This window comes from Leopardus geoffroyi, chromosome B3 (genome assembly GCF_018350155.1).
Source record: "Leopardus geoffroyi isolate Oge1 chromosome B3, O.geoffroyi_Oge1_pat1.0, whole genome shotgun sequence".
Classification (NCBI taxonomy): domain Eukaryota; kingdom Metazoa; phylum Chordata; class Mammalia; order Carnivora; family Felidae; genus Leopardus; species Leopardus geoffroyi.
In genome coordinates, this window is record NC_059337.1 from 125,977,476 (window position 1) to 126,003,423 (window position 25,948).

Here is a 25,948-nt window from a genome sequence, read left to right on the forward strand (position 1 = left end):
AAAAAAAAAAAAAAGTGGTAATGGAGGGGGCACCTGGCTGTGTCAGTAGAGCATGTGACTCTTGATCTCAGGGTAGTGAGTTCAAGCCCCATGATGGGAGTAGAGGTTACTTAAAAAGTGGTAATAGGGCAAAATAGGTAAAACTTCCAGTTATAAATAAGTCATGAGGATGTAAACTCCAGCATAGGGGACATAGCCAATAACACTGTAATAATTTCATATAATGCCAGATGGTAACTAGAGTATGGTGGCGATTTTATAATGTAAAAAAAAAAAAAAAAAAAAAAAAGTAACATTTCTTAACATATTCATATTGTCCCTAGGGCAAAATTCAACTTTTAAAAATCTGAATTTAGGGAGTTAAAAGTAAATGAAAGATGGATTCAAACTACTCCAAATCAATGTTCCCAGAAGCTTTTAAAATTCCAGAAAGGGCCATTAAAAACAATCATTCAGGTTAAAAAAACCCCAAAAAACAAAGAGTCTGACTGGAAAGGTGGTCATGGCACATTACAGCATACAGGATAACCAGAGGTGGAGTCTTTATTTCACAAGTTTCAAGATACAGTACAAAACGAATCTGTACATCTCTCTATTAACAGGATTTGTTTACACAATTATATTACACTTCACCAGCCTTTATACCGTATTTAATTAAATACAAAATAAATTTACAAAAAAGTCTACCATGGTGTTCCTTCCAATGCCAGCTTATGGTCTTTTTAAGCTTCTCCTAAGTATTGACAGTGGTTATACCTTGATCGAATCGACACTATGATTTTTTTTTTTAAATCAAAGAGACTAGTGTCAGCGTGTCTGTCATTGTAAACAGGAAAAACAGTGCGTGTAAAGAGGACTGCCTGCACGTAGCCAAGCCATCCTTCCCATGCACACAAAATCAGAGTTTTGCTGGTGCAAACAGTCATTTTAAAACACAAATCATTCTTACTTGGGGTATTTTAGGTTTTCTTGAACTACCTAGTGGCAAGAGAAATTTAGCTGCTTTTCAATGACTGCCACATATTTAAAAATCAGGTAGTGCCTCAGACAGTGTGGTGTTCAAAAATTTTCCATTTTCATTTATAGTGGAGGACAATGACTGAGGAAAAAGATTTTCATGAAAATCGTTTTCTTTTGCTTTATTTCTTGCATTCTCCTAGTCATAATGTGGTGCAACACGTATTAAACTCACTTCCAGAACAAATACTGGCTGTCCTCGGGGCAAAAGTAGCCCATTCTGCTCTTCTTGGCAGGTGAAGGGGCTGTTTATCTGACACTGTTTTGAAATGTGCATGTGAAATGTTAGTCCAAACCTCTGTGAGGGAAGTTTTTTTTGCAGACGGGGCTAGACAGTAATACACATGCTACACACATGAAGAGCTGTGGTCTCCATTTACAGGCTTGCATGCACACTTCCAAAACACCGGTTTGAAGAACAAATATGAGCAGCAAAGAAAAGAGGGAAAAACGAAGCAAGAAAAAAAAAAAAAAACCCTATACAAAATACTTAAGTTTCCCGGAGGCAACAGCAGCTCCTTAATTAAATAAAGCATCAGATCATGGTCAGATCATGGTAGAGTTTCTACAACTTTCCAATGGTACAGAGACAGAACAGCTTAGCAGTAAAACTTTCACAAATTAACCTTATATGCACAAGGGTAACAAATCCTCAAGAGTATCAAGATAAACGATTCCCAAGTTAATCTCATTTCAGTGCTAAATAATGAATTTTGAAAAAAAAAGGGGGGGGGAGTTACTTTTTCTGTGACACTGAATATTAACCAAAAATAAGATAAGCCTTACTCAGAGAACAGAAACAAAAAAATTCAACCACAGAAAGAAACAAAACAAAACAACCCCAAACACCAATGCTACCTCTGTGATGTAAAAAAGAAAAAGAATGGTCTCAAAACTCTGGAACAGTTGGCTAACCACAAAGCACACGCACAGGAGAATATAAGCTAAGTGGAGTACTACTGTCGTCACCTTTGATGGCAGGAAGACAGGCTATTAAAGGGGTCAGGAGACAGGCTACCATGGAGAAATGAAGCTGTGCTCAATCTGCTAACTCTAAGTTCTAACATTAAAACTCCTGAATTCTGGAGTTAGTTTAATGTCACTGACATTAACTAGCTTTAGTTACTGTCATTTTATTCAAATGGATGCCATTTGATTAGGTAAGTATTGAGCATTATTTTAGGAGAAACACCAAACCCAGTTCCTACTTGCCTAGGTATTACGTCCCGTGAACAGAAAAGAAAAAGGGAGCAGAGTATTTTGAGACAGTCCTAAGGACTGAAGTCACAAAGCCATCTAGGAACTAAGTTATTTTAAATAGACCGTTCAAATTTCCAGTAGCAAATGACTCAAGGGTTTGGCAGGACGGGGGGAAAAGGCCAAGAAAAGGGTTATAATATTAGTAATAAAAAGGAAATGGCGAGTAGTTGTAAACTAACAGGAAGTTTGTTATTGCATGAAGAACAAGACCGCGCTTTCCCATCTGGCTTTATTTAGGTAGTGCACACTGTTTTATGAAATGTCTTCTCAGAGTGCTAATGGAGGGAAGTAAAGCTAGAGATAAAAATGCTGCTAAAGGAGAAATCAGGTGGGTGGTAGAGGAAACAAACGGTTGTTTACTCATCTTAGAGGGGTTTTTAAGCATTTAAATAAATTACAACAGTTCTTTCGAAAAGAAATGTGGCTGCTACCGTGAATTACAGTTTTGAAGGGTGAGAAGACGCAGTGGTGAAGACACCAACATATTGTACCAACTGCACTCAGATCTCTCTCTCTCTGTGTAAGAGATCAAAGAAGTCTTAATATTTAAGAGCTGCCCAAAGCAAGGGGATGTTTTTGAGGGTGGCATTTCCTACCTTTCAGATATGCATTTATACATATGGTTCCCTCTGTGGCCACCTCTTCAAATCTGGAAGCAACTACGTGGGTGTAAAATTTGCTTACCAGGTTTCTCAGAATACTCTAAACACACACGAAAAGCATACAACTTCACATTTAAAGCCTTCGTGTTCATTACAGACTACTTAAATCTAGTTCTAAATACAATCCCAACCTCAAAACCCAAAGTCTTACAACTCTACAGGTAATAGACTCTTCAAGTTTTCTGGCAGATGAGGGACTACGGAAAGAGTACAAAGGTTAATATAAACAGACTGAGGTCAGTAGGCATAGAAAGCCTGCTCAGATACTAATGTAGTCTCAGACTAGACATAGGCTGGTGAATACCACCATCTGATAGTAAAAAGAAATACAAATTCGGTTTAAATTTCTTCATTTGTATGGTATGTGAAATCCTCGGTTTTCTTTGTTGTTGTGTTTCACGCTATTTAACCAGACTCTGAAGTATAATGGCCTTGATTTTCCTAACGTCAACAGTGGGAGGGTGGTGAATAGGACAGCTAACAAAGTGGTTGACTTTCTGCTGTAATATAAAACTGCAGAAGTAAAAATCTACCTGAACAGTATAAACAGGCTTTGGCTTTCCTCAACCACTGAGTTTAATACATCTTAGATTCTCAGAGTTTTAGTTTTATAATGGTAGTCACTGTATGCCACATCTTGGCAATAATATTTCAAATTTAAAGAATTCAGGAGGGTGCAAACTGTTCTTTTGCAATAAAAAAATGCAAAGTAAAATAAACCCTGGGAACAAATGCTTCATCTTTCGGGAAAGTGTGTCTATCATTTTGGTACCCCACCCAGAGTTCTTTAGTATTGTTCTAATTTCTCCCACTTAGTCCATCCTCTGGCTTCCGGATCAAGGCTCTGTATACTCAAAACAAACAAGCAAATTACATCGAGTAGGTGGGACAAATTCACATGTTAGCTCAAGGAGTCAGTTCACAATGTTTCATCTATTCCATTCCAGAAAAGTGAAGTTCACATAAAACTCTTTAACAGGACTTTCAGTCTTTGAAGGACACAAGTAAGGTATCAGTGTGACAATCACCAGTAAGAAGAAACCTCCCAGCCTTCCCTTTTAAAATAATATGTTGAATACGTATACTTGCATGTGGATTGGTAAAAGTTTCTCAGTTATTGCAGTTCTGAAACACTTTGAAGACTTTTTTTTTTTTTTTTTTTTTTTTACTTAAAAGGCAAGTTCTATTTTCAGACTTTCAAACATGTTAAGGTTAAACTTGCAACTAACTGGTTTTTCCTTTTTACAGTGATCAGTTTTTAGTGTTGATGCACAAGACCTTAAAGGTGGCTGATAGAAGAACTTATGCACATTGAGAGAATGACCAAAAGGACCCAAGAAAGACAGCTGGGTAGAGCAGACATTGCGTCTCACATGTTTCCAGGAAAAAAAAAAATGGGGGGGTGGGAGGGGGAAAGCCACTGAGAGTTGTTACTCCATACGGCACTGAAACAAACATTCAACTCAGTTTAGGTAAGAGTTACTTATCCCTGAAAATAAAGGCATCAGATTCTAAGCAGCTTTAGGAATTCAATGTTTCCTTGTGCCTCTTCCAGGAGGTGACCACTGATCCGAAGTCCTAAATCAAATGCAAGTGTTCTCAGCAAACAATTTCCTTGGTTGTCACTGATCAAGGCTGGACACGGTGGCTGTTACTGTGGTGGCTGCTGCTCTGGTGGCCCCTCCTGCTGCGGTGGCACTGGCCGTGGCCCTGGGGGCCTGGGTAGAGGCATGTCCTGGTGCTGCCTCTGCCGGTAAGCTATAACTGTTCCCAACAGCAATGCGATGATGGTCATGAGGTAAAGGTCCCACTCAGGCCCCAAAAGCTGGTCCATGTCAAGCTGGGTGAACAGATCTCGAATCTTAATGAGAATAATATAAAAATCATTACGATCACTAAAATGTCAGAGAAGGAAGCAGGAAAAAGTTGTATCACAAATCAGAGACGAATACAGAACTTAGTAAAATAATTGGTTTTAGGAATGTTTTGCAATGGCTTAAATAAAAAGGCTTTAAGAATTCAAAAAATAATGTGTCTCAGGAACTGAGTTATTATTTCATGACAGTAGATGATACAGAATGTCTAGCTGGGTTCCTTTCCTTTCCATCAGTAATCGAATGCATGCATTTCCAACCACTTTTCACAGAAAAGATTTGCAAGGAATACTGGGGACAATGGAAGGCCACGGGGAGGCAATCAGTCTCTCAGCACTTGTCACCTATCTGTAGTGATGGCAGCCCTGTTCTCATGACAGCAGGGTTATTTCACTTCCTCCCTCATCTAGCTGGAGATGGCAGGAATTCAAGTGTTTAATAGCTGAATGACTAATGCTTTTCAACTAGGATTTCACTAAATATTTAACACTTTTGAACTTGAACTTTAAAGTTATGTTCTTAGTCCATAATACTTTGTTTAGGTGTCACTTAAGAGAAGTTACTCCTGAAATTTCCTGACTGCTACTTACCTATGAAGGAAGTAAACATGCGGTATAATCCTTTTTATTTAACTAAAATTATATTTAAAAGGTCCCCATAATATAGATTTGTAGATGCAGGTGCTAAATTTTCCTCGAAAAAGATTCTAAGAAACTACTAACTGTGTTTCCTGGGGTGGGGCCTGTGATAGGGGATTTTTGTCTTTTCTGCACTGACTTTCTCACCATCAATACTTGGTAACTCTTTTCTTTTGGTTGGAATATCTAGGTGGTAGGCTTATGGAGCATTTATTGTTTTCTTTATACTTCTGTATTAAAAAAACAACAAAGATAGGATACACTTAGTATGGTATAAGGCGTGACTAAATCCTAGTCTGTAACTAACAGTTCTTAGTCTTACAAACTGTGAGAGACAAGGGTCTGAAATAGCCCCTAGAGAGAAAAACAGCAGGCTGCCACACTGTTAGCTTTTCAGTGAAAGGAACAAAGACTGTTTCCACTAGTGGAGGGTACGGCGCATCTGGCTCAGGCCACCAAGCAGTTCTAAAGGTGCCATTACAAGTGTGTAAGCAACCAGGAGGACGGAGTCCAACACCTCCAGTCCTTCGGAGCCCTATGCGGGGAGGACCTCAATACACAAGACAGGGCTGCGAAAAGGAACATCACCCTTTCCACCCGTAACACACAGGAGGAAAAGCCCTTTCTGGAATCTAATGCGAAACAGTGTATCAACCTGTTCTGAAAGATGTTAATGAAAGACTAAAACATCATCCTGTTCTGGTCTGGAGTAAATTCAAGTTTTGTAGCCCTTGTTTCTGCACACATTTCAGGACTTTCGGAGTTAAATCCTGTTCCACTTAATCCATTATAAGGAAGTACAGGTAACAAAATGTAAAACTGGAGAACCCAAGAGCACCTACACAGAAATACTGGTAAATAAGGTCAGCAGTTTTGAAAGGAATGGGGAACCCACCTCTCGTCTAGGTTCCACCATGAGCTTATTTAAAGTAGTTCAAGGTATTTTTAGAGAACAAAGTTCGACACGTGTTTTTAACATGTTTCTTGCTAATAGCACAATCTGAAGTACAACAGCCTGGGCAAGTTCTCAGGTTCTCCTTCTCCCTTTTGAAGGGTCTGGTCTGAGTCACTGCCAGGCAGTCACCTGATTTAATGTTTACTGAATTTAGTTAACCACTCCTTCAAATTGCCAAGGGTTGGTCTCGGTTTTCTCTGAGCCAGAAAACACCTGCATCGGTGGAAACTGCTTTAGCACCTGGAGCTACTGTCAAATGGTTCCTGAAAACATGCTGCTCTGTGGCTATGTTCACACCACAGCTGATGCGATCTCCTGGTCCTTCATCTGGGGCAGAAGGGAAAGCACCAGACCCCTGAAGGACACTCCTCCCTTCTCCCTGAACTTTTCCAATAAAAACTTCTGGACCGAGCAGCTTGTATCACTTATATTTTAATTAAAAGAGCCACGGAACACTTACGTTTGTCTCCCGGATGTACTGCAAGAAATACACCACAGCCAGTTTGCATAGTGCTAGGAAGACTGGTACCTGTGCGTCTGGGCTGGCTTCGGCCGCCATGTCATAAAAACGTTTTGCAAGGTGAATATCCTATAATACAGGAAATAAACCAAAATTCATCTCTTGGTACAATAAGTAAAATAATATTATTTAGTTTATATAGTCATATTATATCAGTTTGTGCATTCAGAGCATTGACTTTACCTTTCAAGTTTTCATTTTAAAATTTCCCTTACCTAAAAGGATAAACCCCACCTTTAATTGGGTAATATTTCTTTAATCATCTAATGGCTTAATTTTGAAAAATCTAACTGAACAATGTTAAGGTTTAACTCCTGCTCCTCCTGTCTGACATCCTACTTGCTGTGTATGCATAACACTGTCACTCTGAAGACTCCCGGGGGCAACCTAGAAGTCTCAAGTTCTGGGTCAAGTTAAGTAAGTTTCTTAAAACTTCAGTCAGTGTAAGCAATTCAGGTTTCAGTTTGGAGCAGTGATCCTCAAACTGGTAATATGCTCAAGATGTTTCAAATGGTACTTGCATGGATAGTGTTAAGGGACCTGCATGCTGGGTTTCCTGCCTTAGACATATTTCCGTAAGGGGTGAAACGAGTCATTATGAATCCGGGCCCAGACCGAGTGCTCTGCATTCAGATAAATGTTGAATGGCATGGGGAGACACAGTGAAATTTTCATTTAACAACGTCCCTTTCTCCATGCCCTGACTACTGTCAAAGGATACCAAACTCCAAGGCAAGAATTCCATGAGACATGGGAAAGAAAGGCTAAACATGAAAAAGGACCTTCCCACATAGTTCAGTGTAAGCAGTTACTGTCAGCTCTTCCCTATACTGTCCCTAGGGGGTGTCGTTAGTGAAGAAGGGCACCTTCCAACCAACAACAGTACTGGTAGAGTCAGTGTCTTTGGTTCAAAAAAAGGTAACAAGTTTTTTTCTGGACTGCCACATTCTTCAAGATCATGGATCAAACTTTATGTGACAACATAGACTTTTGTGTGGATGACTCAAAGGGGTAACTAAATCTTATCAATCACATCCTGAATTATTTACTCTGTGTAACACCAATCCTCATTTAATCTTTAATATTTTTCTAGCTGTACTACATGCTGGATTGATAGTTTTTAGTAGTATGTAAGTTTCCTTCTTTTAAAATTGGGAAAAAATAAGAAAAGATGATCATGGATAATCATGGAATGAAACTAATGGAATCATTTTTTTTACACATGATTAATTATTCCTAAAAGCTGCATCCCTGAGTTCTGTCCTCCCCATTCTTATCAAAGGAATACTATGCTCTTTATCATCGTCTTTATTGACAAGAATTTATATAAGCTACATATAACATTATATTGCAAATTACATTATGAGAATGCACACTAATTAATTTTCTTGGTTTCTAATCTATTATAAAAGCAGACTGTCAGAGTTCTATCACTTTAATTTTGATTGCTTTCAGTAAATTATTATGAAGTGTATCCCAAAACAACCACAACTATGTGTAATCTTTATTAGTCATCAAACACACATTAATTTTATTTTAATTAAAAAAAATGAAGTCAGTCTTGCTGATGGAGGCAAAGTCTGACCTAGCTGAGTGGTCTGCCAATTAAGAGAGGCTCTGGTAGCTTGGTCAACATGGCAGAGATCTTCCACAAACTGAATGTACTCCATCTGCAGTTCCAGAGTCTTGATAAAACTATGTTCAAGTATCTAATAGTAACATAAATGTAAATATGAAAATTTACATATTGGGATTAAAATACATATTCAAATGTGGTAAAATAAAAGGCATTTTGACAAAAAATGGTGCATTAGCAAAATGAAAATGAGTAACTTGCCCTTAAGCACATTAGGTCAACAAAGTGTCTCAGTGATGAAGAGGAATATAATTAGTTATCTGATAAACCTAGGTAAAGCCTTTCAGCATTCTCCACAGAAACTAGAAAATGCATGACTCCAGTGACAAGGGAATAAATAAATGTATCCTTTCCAAGTCTCCAGTTTCCAACAAGATTGAAGGGGGACCTAACCAAAGTGTCAGTGACAGATCACTCTGATTTTTGGCATATGTTATAGACTAAATGTGTCCCATCCTCTTGCTAAATTTCTATGTGGAAACTCTATTCTCCCTCATGTGATGGTTGGGATTAGGAAGTGAGGTCTTTGAGAGGTTATTAGGATTAGATGAGGTTAAAGGGGTAGAGCTTTCATGAATGAGATGAGCATCCTTAAAGAATCCCTAAGTACTTGCTGCTTCTCTCCTGCTCGTTGCTCAGATGAGGACAAAAGCCAGAGGACAGTGTCTCTGACCAGGAAACAGGGCCTCCTCGCCAGACACCAAACCTGCTGCCACCCTGAACTTCAACTAATCAGCCTCCAGAACTGTGAGAAATTCTATTATTTAAGCCACCCTATGGTATTCTGTGTAGCAGCCTGAAGGAAAACAGCAAGCAACTCGAAAGCAGTTTAAAGAACTAAGTGACCTTGCTATAATAAAATTCTCCCCAATTCCCATATACTTGTTTATGTGAACAAGGTTCCAGCCATACATTTATAAAATGAAGGGCGCCTGGATGGCTCAGTTGATTAAGTGTCCAACTCTTGTGATCGAGCCCTGTGTTGGGCTTTGTGCTGATGGCATGGAGCCTGCTTGGGGTTCTCTCTCTCTGCCCCTACCCCATTCACACTCTCTCACACTCTCAAAATAAACTTAAAAAAAAAAAAAAAAAAAAGGAAATTAATGCTAAATTTACTCAATGATACTTAAACTAATTTTTAAAAGATGCTCCATTCAACTCATTAAAAAATGCATTTTTTTTTTTTTTTTTAAATTTTTTTTTCAACGTTTATTTATTTTTGGGACAGAGAGAGACAGAGCATGAACGGGGGAGGGGCAGAGAGAGAGGGAGACACAGAATTGGAAACAGGCTCCAGGCTCTGAGCCATCAGCCCAGAGCCTGACGCGGGGCTCGAACTCACGGGCCGCGAGATCGTGACCTGGCTGAAGTCGGGCGCTTAACCGACTGCGCCACCCAGGCGCCCCAAAAAATGCATTTTTAATATTATCACAGAAAGTAAAATTTTAGTGAAATTCATAGTATTATGTTGATTTGTTCAATATTGTATTGATAATTAACCAACTATGGCTAGTATCTTATGAATTTTTCTTAACACTTAGAACCTATAATCATAGGAAATAAAATTCAAAATTTGAATTTACATACTTTGTTTCAGGTAAGTATGATTGATCAGTAAAATATCTAAGCATTAAAAACATTACATTTACATGCAAATCTATGAAAACAATGACTTGAAAATATGAATTCAGGAAGAAAAGGAAAAGACACAATTTTATTTAATAAATTTGCTGTGTTTTTTAAAAAATTAATGATGAGGGTATCAACGTTTTGGTATTTGGAGTAACTTAGTCATTTTATTTAAAAAAAAGGGTTGATGCTTAAAATAGGTAGAACTCAGACCTTCTGAAGCTTATGATGAAAAATTTTAAATGTCAAATTAAATACGTGCAGGAGAGGGGTGCCTGGGTGGCTCAGTCAGTTGAGTGTCCTACTCTTGATTTTGGTTCAGATCATGATCCCAGGGTCATGGGATCGAGCCCTGCGTTGGTCTCCACACTCAGTGTGGAGCCTGCTTGGGATTTTCTCTCTCTCTCCCTCTGCCCCTCTACCCCTGTTTGAGCTCACCCTAATTTAAAAACAAAAAAAAAAAAATTAAAATAAATAAAAATGTGCAGGACAAAACACAGTTTTTCAAAATTCTCTTAAGGGCATATAGGCAAAAAGTTAAGACCATGGCTCTAAAGAATGTTAGACTCCATTAGGAAGGTATAAGAGTCAGAAATACGTTTGTCAGTAGCAAACATCTTACTTCATTTCAAAATACTTTACAAAGAACAGAATTTGGCTGAAGATGGACAGATAGTTTCTCAAACAAGGAGTTGCTAATCGAGGCAGCACCATATTTCCATTTCCACGACTCTGCTTTTGGCTTATCGTACATAAAGCAGTGTGCATGTGACAGCAACATGCGTATGTCTGACGACAGGAGAGGTGCAAGGGCGGGCTTCTGAAATATTACAAAACTGCCTCATAACTTAGTACCTAAAATCGGAGCACATTCCGAAAGAAAGCCTATTTTCTAGAAATAAATGCAGACGTTTCCCCCAAATCACAATTACATCATTCTAACATTTGTTTTGAAGCCAGCCTCACCTGTTTAATGCCCAGTCCTTTCTCGTGCATATACCCCAGATTAAACATGGCTTGTGCGCTGTGTTGCTGCTCGGATGCCAGACGATAATGAATGAACGCAGTCTCGTAGTCTACGTCAGTGCCAAATCCATAGAAATGATAGTCTCCAAGCTTAATTCTAGCCACCGTATAGCCTTAAACAAAAATTAAATGCAAAACTGCCAGTAAATAAAGTGCGTTTAAAATGGCCCAAAGTGTTGTTTCTCCTCCTGTTAACATGCTTACATAAAACACAATTTTAATTGGTAGTATGTAAACTTTATAACAAATCCTTCAGCCAAGCTATAAATTCAATAAAGATTGAAACTAGAGGTATTGCTCTTCTGAAGCAGGTTCTGCAACAGGGAGAGGTATAACAAGGTGGGTGGTACTCCCCATGTCACAACAGTACTCTTCAAATGAGCATATTCTAGTCTATCATACCATTTATACTTTCTTTTCCTTTTTTTTTTTTTTTAATTTAAATTCTAGTTAGTTAACATACAGTACAATGTTGGTTTCAGGAGCAGAATTCAGTGATTCATCATATACAACACCCAGTGCTCATCATAACAAGTGCCCTCCTTAATGCCCATCACCCATCTAGCCCATCTCCCACCTACCTGCCTCCATCAACCCTCAGTTTGTTCTCTATCGCCAAGAGTCTCTTGTGGCTTGTTTCCTTCTCTTCTCTTTGTCCCCCTCTTCCCATAAATTCATCTGTTTTATTTCTTAAATTCCACATACGAGTGAAATCATATGGTATTTATCTTTCTCTGGTTGGCTTATTTTGCTTAGCTTAATACATTCTAGCTCCATCTATGCCACTGCAAATGGCCAGATTTCATTCTTTTTGATAGCTGAGTAATATTCTGCCATTTACATTTTAAAGTAATTCAACTGGACCATTGTTTAGGTTTGAAGAAGGGATAGCCAGGCACTGTTGAGAGGAGTATGTGTGAGAATAAAATAGTCAAACAAAAAAAGATGGGGAAAGGTTAAAATCTTTTTGGGTTTTAGACTAATATTTTATTATATATTCCATGTGATTCTCATTTTATGCAATATAACTGGCTTCAAACAAAAAATCAAAGAGTAAACCATAACGTGATATAAATGACCAATCACAATTCAATAATTTAGAAACCCTGTGACTAGAACTTCCGTTTTAAGAATAGATAAATCACGATCCAACTTAAGCAACAGTTAGTATATTGATGAATGACATTATTTAGTTTTTACGGGAGATTCAAAAACAAAACAAAAACAGTACAGAAAGATCCCTGGGTGAAACTCTTGCCCTAGAATGAGTGGGCTACTCACCTTGGGAGGCAGCCCTGTTCCAATGCAGCAAAGCTCTGGGGTAAGTTTCATTCTCACCTACAATGGTTGCTTCTCCTACAGGGAAGATGAAATAAATACAACTTAGGCATTTAAGGAAAGGCACTAGACTTTTAGGCTTCATTTACAAGCTAGGGTGGATATGTGGAGCATAACTGGGATATAACAAGTATTAAATGACCAAAGTATTGTACTGAAATTAAACAAGTATTAGAAGGAAATACCGAGTTCAAAAGAATCACTGTAAGCAGGACAACACTACTTTCTGCAACGTGTTTTATCCACAGAACTAATCGGACAGTAACCATGGAGCCACTTCTAGGGATCTACAGACCACTGGAAAAATGAGGTTCTTCTATCTGCTGTATTTTGAAAAATGTGTTTACTGAAAGCAGTTAATTTTGTGAAGAATGGCAAACTGATTTCTACATCAACGCTAATTGCAAAACTAACTTTGATGGCTTAGGGAGCTGAGGTAAAGTACTCCAGCACATGCGATGTTAAGGTCTACTTACAACAATAAAGAAGTTTCTTTGTGGCTTTTCTCTTTAAAACAAAAACGAGCTACCTGATGTGAGCCTTCACAGTCTAAACCCAAGGCAGAATGAAAGTGAACCTTACTCTGATCGAGAATGAAGGCTGCGTTGCTCTGTGCCACTTCATAGCCTTGTTCGGCCAGCAGGAGGTACTGGATCACCGCGGCGTTGTAGTCGCCATCTTTATAGCTGTTATAGGCAGTCATTAGCCTCTCCGACCACCGGCCTCGTTCACACACATTCTTAAACAACTGTGAGAACAGGGGAAAAAAAAAAAAAAAACAAAAAACCAGTAACAAAACAAGGAACGTATGCCAGAATATCATTTTTCACTTTGGCTACAAGTGATTATTAAGCTACCTCTTTGAATCTCTGGCAACTTTATTAAATATATATAAAAGTCTGGGATATTTACTTGAAGCTTTCAGTTAGCCTTTAGAGCAGGTTTATAAAAATAATAGTAAACAATTATATACCATTACCCCCACCAGGCACTGTTCTTGTGCTTTATGTACAGTACGTACAGAAACTCCCTTACAGCTCCCACGAGGTTCATGGGGGACACTCTATGAAATAAGTCTTATTAATGGGCCCATTTTACAACTGAGGGAACTGAAACACAGAGAGGTTTAGAAACTGTGCTAAGCATTTAGCAAATGCCACTCTGCAGTGCCAGTTATGAGAGAGCCAAAGAGGAAAAGTTCCATTTAGAAGACATCAGCATTGCCTTTTGCAACATTCATTCGACACAGACCTCGTGGTGCTCAGATACTGTCTAGGAGGTGCTAGAGAGACTGCAGACAACACCCACTGTCCTTACAAACGTACAAATGAAACAAATAAGCATGAGGGTGACACACAGGCCCTCAGTGTCTTCCCTCAGTGTATCCAAGCTATTAGGTCGAATCTCTTTCTACTGTAGAAGAAATCATGCAAAGAAAACGAGAATTAAAACGATAGACTTTCCTCCTGGGAAAATGAAGTTCCTGTGTACGAGCTGGTAGAACAGCCCTTACCTCCACTGCCGTGTGACATGATCGCATCACACCTGTGCCGCTGGCATGCATCTGTGCTAGGTTATAGAAAGCCAAGATGTGGCCTCCCTGAGAAGCTAAGTTAAAATACTTCAAGGCCTGTTTATAATCCCTCTTGACGCCAATGCCATCTGTAAGGAAAATCACATGAAAGGTCAGAAATAGTTTTAAATAAGATTTAACTGAAGCATGAGAGCAGCCTTATATAATGAGTAAAATCAAATGAAACTCAGAATTCTTACTCAGGAAAGATGGGAACCTTAACAATACAGATTTGTATATTAATACAGATGAACCTAATTTACCATGAAAAACAAGATGCACAAATTACTGAAATGGGAGAACATTAATCAGCCCGAATGCGACAGCTCTCGTTTCCACATCAAAGTGGTATCTGATGGAAAATAGGCAATTTCGATGTTGGTGGATGAAGCATTTAATTCCAGTATTACTTACTGTAGTACATAGAGCCAAGCTGCAGCTGCCCGTCCACCCAGCCTTGTTCAGCAGCTTTCTGGAAATACTTTAGTGCCAGATCATAATTCTGTAGGAAAAGAGGTCACATGATCACATGATAAGAAAGCTCAAAAGTTTGATATACTTAGAAGTTAGGAGATTCATTTATTAAAAAGAGTCAACAAAACACATACAGGATATTCTCAAAGAGCCATTAAAAAGACTACCTTCTAAGTTTTCATAACATACAGAGGGTAGTCTACTTTAAGTCACAGAGGGACTTAAATATTTAAGACTAAAGAAAAGCAAGTAAGAGTTTTTGTGAAACAATTTGCTGTGTTCACTCTCAGAAAGCATACACATCACCAGTGAAACACAAGATCAGGACTTAAGAAACAATCTTTCCTATTAACCAACAAATCTTTTCTAAACCTTAATTTTTCTAATTTCCTTAAATAAGGAAAATTATTCTCTTTATTCATTCTTTTCCTGTGTAACTTATCAAGCCCCATATGATTATTAGATTTCAAATACCCTACATATCCACAGAGAGAAACTAAAAGATCACTACTGAACTTTAGTGTCCTAAATGACTAAAAAGAATCAAAATGAGACCATGCTACACTGATTTCTGTGCTAGGGAACACCTACAGATTAGAATCTTAAACCTAATGCTTAGTTTCAGGCCCAATTAAAAACATACTACTTGGAGGGTTCATAAAGTGAAGAGAAGAGGACAGCATTGAGAATCCAGGGGCAACCATGAGGAAGTAGTAGAGAATAAGAAGAAGCAATGGCTTAGGAAAAGCAAGAGAACTTGCAGAATTCCAGGGAGGAAAGGGTTCAAGGCAAAAAGTCAACAGGTGTTGACCCTTAGGAGGTTACTGGTGATCTGCATAGGGCAGTTACTTGAGGCAGAAGCCTAACTCTAAGAGCTAATGAGTGAGTGGTAGCCACTAATACAGTTCATTTTTTGGAGAAACCTGGCTTTGCAGTGAAGGACTGGAGAGAAGAGAAGAGCAAAGAATAGAACAGAAAGCTTTTCTCCTAAATGGGAGGGACAAGCATTTTCTTAGCCTTGAGTGAAGAAGTAGAGAGGGAGAAGCTTAAGTCTTGGAGAGTAGACAGCATAGACAGAAGAATGAGAAGCAGCTTCACACCTTTAGAAAAGGTGCCAGAGACAGAGCTATTCGAAGAAGGCAGTCATATGGCAGGTGCGGGGTGAAGGGTGGTAAGCAGCCAAAGTCAGAGAATAGGAAAAGGTTCAGCTCTGGTTATAAAGAAAGGATTTCACCCAGGCTGGAAGCTAGTTATATTTCTCCAACTCACCAGCTGACTGCTTGTTTAAGTCAGAATGTTACACTGAAAACTTACAACTTGAACTCCTCTCCCGTAGAGGTAAGCCATTCCGAGTCCACTCTGACCGACTGGGTTGCCCTGCAAACCGAGAAAAAAGAGTGAATGGATTCATTAAGAAACTAGGCAAGAATAAATGACTGCAAAAGAAATAATTTACAAACATATTCAAAAAATGTCACTGCATTTTTCAATTCAAAATTCTCCTTCCCATCAGGCTAAATGTAATGCTGACTTTTAGAGATTTGGGGGTCAATAATTTGCGGAAAAAGAACAAATAGTAAATTTATCTAGAATTAAATTTTGGTGACTTATGACCATCTGTTCCATGAGTTATGATAGAAAACATGACTAATGTGTTTCTTTTTTATTAAACTAAAAGTAGGTCACTTTTTTAAACACTTTTTTTAATAGGTAGTATTTTATTTTGTTTTTTTAAATGTTTGTTAATTTTTGAGAGACAAAGCGCAAGTGGGGGAGGGGCAGAGAGAGAGGGAGACACAGAATCCGAAGCAGGCTCCAGGCTCTGATCTGTCAGCACAGAGTCTGATGCGGGGCTTGAACTCATGAACTGTGAGATCACAACCTGAGCACAAGTAGGACGCTTAACCAAATGAACCACCCAGGCATCCCAAAAAGTATATCACTTTTTTTGTAGTTTTTCATTGGTAATCACCCTCCCCAATAAAGAAGGAAGATGCTATGGTGTCAAGTCAACAACCAGGTAAAAAGCAACACTGGGATCAGGTGGCAAAGATATGCTAAAGGTTACTGGAGTCTCACAGAACAAAGATAATCACTGTTTTGAGACCTGCAAGAGAAAAATCTAAAATTCAATCTAAACTAATAGGGACAGAGGCATCTTTTAAAAAGTGTCACAGCACTCCTTTGGGAAATACTCAACTGACATTTAGAACTAAAGTAACATGTAGTTGGCAAGGAGATAAGTACACACACTGGAGGCATACGGGGTCTTAAAAATTCATATGTAGTTTTCTCTGGGCCAAAGAAAGTCTAAATTATGTATTTAAGATTATTGAAAGTACCTAGTTGTGTAAGTTTTAAGCCTCAGATTGCAATACAAATAGGGTAGATTATATGACTTTCAATTGCATTACTAAAATCAGTATTTCCTTAATCAGGAAACTTCTCAATGAAATTGAAACAGAGGCTTAATATTCAATAATTTGGTCTTCTCTATCCACGCCCCATCCCCCCCCCCCCCCCCCCCCGCCCAACCAATAAAATGCCTTTTATTGGGAAGGTTTTTTTCTAGCCTATCCGTTCACACAAATCACAGGTACTTTCAATAATTTGAGGCATGAGTTGGTTATGACTAATCCTTCAGTATAATAAACTTACTAAAATAATAATATGGCACACATTTCAATATGTCAAGTCATGAGATCTTACCATGTCAGCAGCTTTCTTAAAGTAGTGAAGAGCTGTCTCGTTACTCTGTGGGACAATATCACTTCCTTCTGAATACATCTACAAAACAAAGCCTAATTTTATTACGAGCTATAACCGTCTCTCCTATAATGTATTTCTAGCTCATCTCATTCTGGTGTTTGTGAGAAATCATGAAATCTTTCAACAAAGTTTAAAATTCCCTACAGGATATTTTAGAATTAAAAGCAAAGCATTAAAAGTAAACATTTTAGCATTATTATATATTCTTTGTCATACCACATTATGACTTCTCTATAAATATGAATACATTAAAATCAGCTCACGGATCAATCTCAAGAGGGGAAATCTTTAACTCAAGGTGAATCTTTTCTCTCACTCTATCCCAAGGCAGTCAAGTGGTTGATAAATTGCTTGGGATCAGTGATTAAATGAGAAAAAAGGAGTGTTATTACCAATATCTGCTTCCATTTCTCTTCCACCACTATTGTCCCCAGGGTAAGATAAAGGGTAGGTCTTAAGTTCAGGAAAAGAAAAGAACTAAAAGGTTTCAAACACTGAATGATCAGAGTAGTACCAGATATGGAACATGATGAAAGGGCCAAAAGAAAGAAGAATAGAAAATTAATTCTTAAACAAAAATATATGAGGAATACCAATTTCTATGCTACAATAGATGGGATGTCTGAATGTAAAGTTCTCAGGCCCCAAATAACTTGCTGCAATTATGTGGCAAACACTGCTGAGATTTTTCTATTTGCAAGAATTTCTGTGACATATTTATTCTGAGCATCCTAACCTTAGGATTTGTTATAGATGAAAATACCCATTGGTTTATACTGTATTTGTTTTCAAAATAATGAAAAAGGAAGTTTTTCTTACTTTGCCACAAGACACAACATCCTTGCATTGGAAACTTCATTTCTACTTTATTTTTGGTAAACTGTAGATCCTAAATACAACATGTGCTTATTATGCAAACACCTCTTGCTGTTACATAATATGTTCACAGGACATACAGTACCTTTCCCAAGAAGGCCATAGCATGTGAATTGCCAGCATTGGCTGCTAAATTGAAGTAGTCAAATGCTCTCTGTGAGAAAAGAATTTATTAAGATAATTAGTTTTTATAGAATCTATCTGCCTTTGGCTTTTAACCAAAATAATTATTTCAGGAACATTTAAAAAATCTTGTAATATTGCAGTTATCTCAGTTTAAGTAAATAGCAACATGACATCTCTTGGCTGCTTAAGGTAACGCCCCCCCCCCCGCCGCCACCGCCCGCCGAATCTCATATCCAATCCATCACTGAGTCCTGTAACTTTCACTACCAAATTCCTCTTGAATCCACCTACCATCCCCCACTACCACCATTCTAGGCTAAGCTACACTATCTTGCCCTGAACTTATGGATCACTCCCTTCCTTGATCTCCCTTGCTTTTTTTCTTGGGTCACCTAAAGCAACAGATATTTGTTGAGTTAATGCAGTTATATATTGGGAACTCAGTTTATTTCTTCTGTGAAGGTACTGAAAAAATTGATCACTGTGTGAATGTTTCACAAGTCGGCACCATACACCAAGAATATCCCAAAACTTGTATAAAAAGTATGCAGCAAACTCACCATCCAGAATTCTGTACCTGACATTTTTATTAACCGATTCATCTGGCCTAATGATATACATTTTAAAGACCTACAGACAATGAAAGCTGTCAAAATGCTGTCTGGAAAAAAAATTAAAAAAATAAATAATAATAAAGCATGGGTATCTGGTATAGTTTTTTTTTTTTAATTTTTTTTTTTTTTTAACATTTATTTATTTTTGAGACAGAGAGAGACAAAGCATGAACGGGGGAGGGGCAGAGAGAGAGGGAGACACAGAATGGGAAGCAGGCTCCAGGCTCTGAGCCATCAGCCCAGAGCCTGACACGGGGCTCGAACTCACGGACCGCGAGATTGTGACCTGAGCCGAAGTCGGACGCTTAACCGACTGAGCCATCTAGGCGCCCCATATCTGGTATAGTTTTAAGTGTACTCTTATCTAATTCTTAAAGTTGATGGGATATGGGAATGAAATACCCTTAATTAGAATATTTAACTGTTATGGCAGAATAACAATTTTATTAGTCTGACAAACAGTTATCAAGCAGTATGTACTAGATATTGTCAGATGCTGGGAATAAAGTGGCAAAGTCCACTCTTTTGCAACTTAGTTCTAGCAGAGAAAACAACTTAATTATATAATTAACACATTTACAATGGGAAAGGGCCATAAATACAGATTTTCAGAAACTGTAACTGTGGTACATGACCTATTCCTGGAGTGGGGTTAGGGGTCCAGGGAGATATTTTGGGGTAAGAGACACTGGAATTGAATTCTTCAGGATAAGTAGGAATTAGTTACATAAAGAAAGGAAGTAGAATAATATTCACTCTATACAGAGAGACTAGTATTCCAGAAATCCGGGGATAGGGAGGTTCTTGATATTTTCAAAGACCTGAGAAAAGGTCCATGTGCCTGTGACTCAAAAGGCCAGGTTTTGGTCTTTAAGTGACTGGAAATTATGGACCACTCAAGAGTTTTAAGCAAGGGAACACAGTATCAGGTGTGTGGCTTACAAATACAGGCTACTGCTTAGCAAATGCAAGCAGGAGATGATTCACACAAGTGGTAGGTATACTGATAGAAGGGAAGAGATGAGAGAGATTTCGGGCATAAAGCAGACAAAAGCTGGTGACTGGATATAGACCTGACTGCTATAGTTGTATATTCCTTAACTGCTCACAACCTCAACAATGACTGTTCCTCAGTTCTATGAAATATTTTCTTTTATTTCTTTAATGTTTATTTATTTTTGAGAGACAGTGATAGAGTGCAACCGGGAAGGGGCAGAGAGAGAGGGAGACACAGAATCCCAAGCAGGACCCAGGCTCTGAGCTGCCAGGACACAGCCCGATGTGGGGCTTGAACTCATGAACTGCGAGATCATGACCTGAGCTGAAGATGGATGCTGAACCAACTGAGCCACCCAGGCGCCCCTAAAATATTTTCTAATGGGAGTTTTAAGACATACTTCTATCACATACCTATAGGAAACTAAGACACTGTGTATGTATTTTTGGCAGTATTGAGAACTAGGTTTCAGAATTAAAAAAGCCTTTCCCACCACTATGAGGTATAATCACATTTTTAGTCTTCAGCTTTCTCAGGGGTTAGCTGGATCTTAAAAGATCGTTTGTGAAGATTATCTAAATAACACAAACTTGATATTGTCATTGACTGACAAGAAATACATCTGGGGTATCATTTCCATCTACGACATGAAGTGCAAAGCCCCGGGAATAGGAAAGTTACCTGATGATTTTGTTCTACTCCACGGCCTCCGTGCAGATGCAGTTGTCCTAGACCAACCTGAAAATTAACAAAAATGAGAAGTAAATGGTAGCATCTGGTGTGTAATTACAACTACAAAAAGGTTTCTGTTCATCATTCAAAAATTTAAAGACTTAGTCTTAACTCCTGAAGATATTACTCTATTTTAACCTACATTTTCTAAGAACTGAAAATGCCTGCTTTTAATTACAAGGCGTCTTTCTGAAATAAAACATTTATTGCAGGCAAACTAAAACTGAACTTGTCACCAGGGAACCTACTCTAAAGGAAACACTAAAGGATGTGCTTTAGGAGGTAGGAAATTTATCCTGGGAAGCCTAAAGATGCAGTAAGAAATAAAGAGCAATGGAAAGTTAAATTTGTGAGTAATCTAAATTATATGGACTGTATAAAATAATATCTTGTGGAATTCAAAAATTGACAGAATTAAAACATACAGAGTACTCTAAAGTTTGCACTGTCCAAGAAACGGTAAAAAGTGCTCATTCATACTAAACTTTGATAAAAGAGTAGTAAAACAAAGTCCAACTATCACATTAGTAGAAGGGAGGAGAAGCAACAGCAAAACCACTCAAACCAAAAGAAGGTAAGAGAAGAGAGACAAAGAAGCATGGAAAAGCATAAGGAAAGAAGGCAAGCAAGATAGAAAATTTAAACTTGAATATATCACAAACTACTTTCAACTAAAAGACTGTCAGAATGGATAAAGATATAAAAGTAGTCTTCTGATGCTTCCAAGAGACGTATCTTAAGCACAAGAAGTTGAATACAAAAGAATACAGAAGATACTCCATGTAAATACTAACCAAAAGAAAGTGGCATAGCTAGAAGCAGGCAGAGTACAAAAGCAAAAAATATTTCTTGACATAAAAAGAGAACATTTCATGATGCGCAAACTAGTTTAACAAAAAGACAACAATATTAAGTCTAAGTGCACTCCACCTGGCCTAAAATACATAAATCAAAATTGACAGAACTACAAGAAGACAGAGACAAATCCACACCACAATGGGAAATTTAAACAATACTGTCTCAGCACTGGACAGAAAAAGAAGACAAATTCAGTAAGGATTCACAAGATGTGAACAATAGCATTAAGAAACATGACTCAACTGACACACAAAGAACACTATACCCAAAGACTGGAAAATTCATATTCTCTTCAGCATACAATATTTGCCTAAACTGACCAAGTGATGGATCATAAGTCAAGTGTCAGGACATCTCAAACAACTGAAATCATGCAGAGTATATTCTGACCATGGTGGATTAAGCTAGAACTCAACAAAAAAGTAGAAAATCCCCATTTATATGAAAACTAAGCAATTCACTTCTAAATTTACACATGGGTCACATATGAATATATGAGAGAATATTGAGAATATGACAGCAGGAGAATGTATTCTACCAGATATCAAGATCCATTAAAGCTACAGAAATTTAAGACAGTACTGGCATAAGACATGCAAGAGAATATGCACAGAGCATTCTTTGCAATAGCCCAAATCCGGGGAGGAGTAAAGTGGGTAGGTAAGCTGTGGGATTTTATACAATGAAATAACCACAGGGTAATGTAAATGAATGAATTACAGCTACATGAAAACACATGGATTGATTTCATAAACAATGCTGAGCAAAACAAGCTGATTCCAAAAAATATGTAGGATTTTTTTTTTTTTTTTACATAAAATTCAAAACCAGGCCAAACCAATCCATAGTGTTAGAAGTCAGTTCAGTGGGTTACCCCTGGGGAAGAGGGGGCTCCGGGATGCTAGCTGTGCTACACAGGATGCTCACTTGGTGATAATTCAGGGGGCTGTATGCTTCAGATTTATGTACTTCTCTATATTAAGGTCATAATTCAAGTAGTAAAAAGAAGTAAATGATACATAATACCACATATGGATTTTTTTTCACTTGAGTTTTCCACTGAATACACTGAAGTATTCTATATTCTACATAGTTTTTTAATGGTTGCATAAAATTCCATCACATGGAAGTGTCAAATTTGAAATAAGTAGTTCCCTATTTTGAGGCATTTAGATGGTTTTGAATTTTAACTGGTTTCTCATATAAAAGAAAGATGTTTAATTAGACAAGATAACTATTATAATTTCCATAAGCTAAGATTTAGATATTCCACTGCAGGTTTTCTTTTAAATTTAAAAATTTTTTAATGTTTACTTATTTTTGAAAGAGAGAGAAAAAGAGCAGAGGAAGGGCAGAAAGAGAGGGGGGAGAGAGGATCTGAAGTGGGCTCTGTGCTGACAGCAGAGAGCTGGATGCAGGGCTTGAACTTACAAACTGTGAGATCACGACCGGAGCCAAAGTTGGACGCTTAACCGACTGAACCACCCAGGTGGCCCGTTTTTCTGTTTGTTTGTTTTGTTTTTTAACCTACGATTCCCTTCTGTTAAGTCTCAAAATTAATTGTTCTCAAAAAGTATCTAATGCTTATCTCTAAATTTCTAAATCAGAAAAGATCTGTTAAATTTCATAGAAAAAAACAGGCAGATGTTGAAGTTCTCCTTTTTGTTTTAGGATTATCAAATAACCCATGAAATAACAAATTATACATGGTATTTTGATTGATATACTGTACAATTTACATTGAACTGGGCTACTTCAGTTGATGACCTTGAGGAAATTATGGTCTACGACAAGCAAAGGAAACATGAACAGTAAATGGCTCTGAAGGGCATCTGAAATTACAAATGTTCCAGGGACTTTCTGTTTAAAAAAAGTAGCAGTTTTCATCCTTGAGGACTCTAATAAGAGCCTCATCATCTCTAAAACTCTGCTCTTTTCAAGCAATGGTTTTCAACTGTGGTGCAATCACGGGGCCAGCTTCTAGGAACACATGCCTAGTCTACATCCCAGATGAATCCTAACAGAAATGGAAATGTCTGTTTTTGTTTTTTTTTTAAAGTTTATTTGAGATAGAGAGTGAGCACATAAGCCAGGCAGGATTAGAGGGAAGGAGAGAGAGAATCCCCAGCAGGCTCCACGCCATCAGCACACAGCCCAATGAGGGGCTTGAACTTACGAACCGTGAAATCATGACCTGAGCTGAGATCAAGAGTCGATGCTTAACTGACTGCGCCACCCAGGCGCCCCCCAAATGGAACTTTTTTTAAAGTACCAAGAGTCCTACACTCTAAAAAAGACAAAAAAAGCTCCTCCGGTGATTCTAATATATAGTTAATAATCGCTCAGAGCAATAAAAATGTTTCTAATAGATGTAAGTGCTTGCCCGAGACTATAATATAAAATGCAGTAAGATATACCGTGAGATGTTTAAATACATACCTGTGCCTGTACATCACCTTTTTCAGCTAGGAACTGATAATACTGAATCAAATCTTCTTCCAGCATTCCACTATTCATTCCTGGATTTTCCACCTCGTCAGGCAGCCGTATTCTCTGTACTACTGAGCCTCCTGTCAGTGAGATGTCACTAGCAACTGAAACAAGGGGACGAAGTAATAACATGGAGGAAGGTCAGAAGCATTGTTCCACAGAAAAAAGTATCATTTCAGCTGCCAAATGTTGACAGACCTTATGCAAACAGTAATCTACAGATTACAAAATAGTAATCTACAGAAGCCCAGTTTTTTCGACAAACTATTTAAGAAGTGGAATCCAAAGCACATGTGCACATACACACACAAGTTCTTAGTCAACTAGGGTAAAGACCATTCCACTTAAGAGAGTCAGTCACGGTTATTTCAAGTAGTACAACAAAAATAGATGTATTTAAAGTTAAATCCATTTTGGTTTTTGTTTCTTTTGATACGGTGAAAGGCAAAAAAAAAAAAAAAAAATAGATACCATGATTGGCAACAAGACGATAGTGAGTCAGTGCCGATTCACAGCTCTGGAGGACTCCGATGCCGGCCCAGTACCGGTAACCCTGTGAGACAATCTCTGGTGAGAAGCCTGTGGTTTCACTGGAGCTCTCGTTGTAACAAAGAAAGCCACCTGCACTCAGGATGTAATTCTATGGTTCCTTGATCCCAGTACATCACCACCTCATTTATCCTGAGTTTTAAGTTCGGCAACTCCAACAACCAGACTATAGTTAAGCACTAGGAAATAATGAAGTTCCCACAGAAATCAAAACAGATGCCAAACAGATGCCATGAACCTTATGCATGAACTCTGCGTATCTAATGTGTAAAAGAAAATTACTTGGGCTCTTGCTAAGAACACATTCTAATCTTATTTTAGACAGGATTTTAACCAAAACAGGGTTGATTTACTAAACCAGCAAAGAAGCAACAATTAGCAAAACAGGGAAAACAAACGATTACTGGATGCAGGCAAAGACACCAGCAAAAAATGATTTCAGAATGAGGGGGAAGATAGTGAATTATAAAGAACATTAGACGCAAAGTAGAGCCTCTTGAGTCGTTTAGTACAGACTCAACTTTACAAACTGTCACAATCCTTAGGGCATTATAGTATAATTACGTGTATAATATTTCATGTTTTTATCCTGTAGCCATTATTTAAGAAGATTGGTAAATTAAAAAAAGTTATCTGTAAAAAATATTTAACATACTTTTGCCACACAAAAATAAATGCTTCAAATTTCTGGAAAATTCATCTAAAGCAACTTTTCAATTACTGTTTGAGGAATAAATGTGACCACAGATGAAAAAACCAATGGGAAAAAAAGCTTCAGAACTAGTGAGGAATGTTTCAGAAAGCTAGAGCAACATCCTTGTTTTTCAGTGGCTTTAACTACTTCAGCAGTTTGTGTCTGTCACAGACAAGGTCTAAGCTCCTTGGCAGGATGTAGAGTTCACTTACGTGATTCCTGATGCACTTCCTGGCATTCTCCTCTCCAGCCACTAAAAACCTTGTATTTTCTTGCAAGCACCATGTTTCCTTGTCACTGTCCCTCTATACATATTGCTTCTGCTGTCTGGATGCCCTTCTACTTCTATTCACTCACTACTGTTTATCCCTCAAAAGTTACTTTGTTTCTTTCCTCAGAAAGAAACTTTCTTTTAACCTCTTTCCTTTAACCTCTCCTTCTGACACCAGTGTGAATTAAGTGCCTTTCTAGGTGATTCTTGTACTGTAATGATCTCCTTACTCGTGTGAATATAAATGTAAAACAAATCAATGTTCAATGGAAAATCAACTTAAATGTAAAATCTGTGAAAACTCAACCTAGGAAATGATTCTGACAAACAAGCTTCCAACTTACAGAAAAAAAAAAAGAGCCATTTATCA

The 25,948-nt window shown here is 37.9% G+C and overlaps 1 protein-coding gene across 1 annotated transcript in view; it reads right to left on the minus strand.

Annotated features, from left to right (window-relative positions):
- Positions 1 to 525: 525 nt before the first annotated feature.
- The window catches only part of SEL1L (SEL1L adaptor subunit of ERAD E3 ubiquitin ligase), a 51,746-nt gene continuing 26,323 nt past the window's right edge, over positions 526 to 25,948 (minus strand). The window contains exons 9-21 of the mRNA XM_045451774.1: positions 24,536 to 24,617; positions 24,014 to 24,168; positions 20,666 to 20,722; positions 18,333 to 18,401; positions 17,312 to 17,389; positions 15,917 to 15,979; positions 14,543 to 14,630; positions 14,069 to 14,217; positions 13,138 to 13,303; positions 12,499 to 12,573; positions 11,158 to 11,330; positions 6,867 to 6,995; positions 526 to 4,800 (exon numbers count right to left, since the gene is read on the minus strand). Of these exons, the coding sequence (XP_045307730.1) occupies positions 4,591 to 4,800; positions 6,867 to 6,995; positions 11,158 to 11,330; positions 12,499 to 12,573; positions 13,138 to 13,303; positions 14,069 to 14,217; positions 14,543 to 14,630; positions 15,917 to 15,979; positions 17,312 to 17,389; positions 18,333 to 18,401; positions 20,666 to 20,722; positions 24,014 to 24,168; positions 24,536 to 24,617 (1,494 nt within the window). The 3' untranslated portion in view covers positions 526 to 4,590. The remainder of the gene's footprint in view (positions 4,801 to 6,866; positions 6,996 to 11,157; positions 11,331 to 12,498; positions 12,574 to 13,137; positions 13,304 to 14,068; positions 14,218 to 14,542; positions 14,631 to 15,916; positions 15,980 to 17,311; positions 17,390 to 18,332; positions 18,402 to 20,665; positions 20,723 to 24,013; positions 24,169 to 24,535; positions 24,618 to 25,948) is intronic.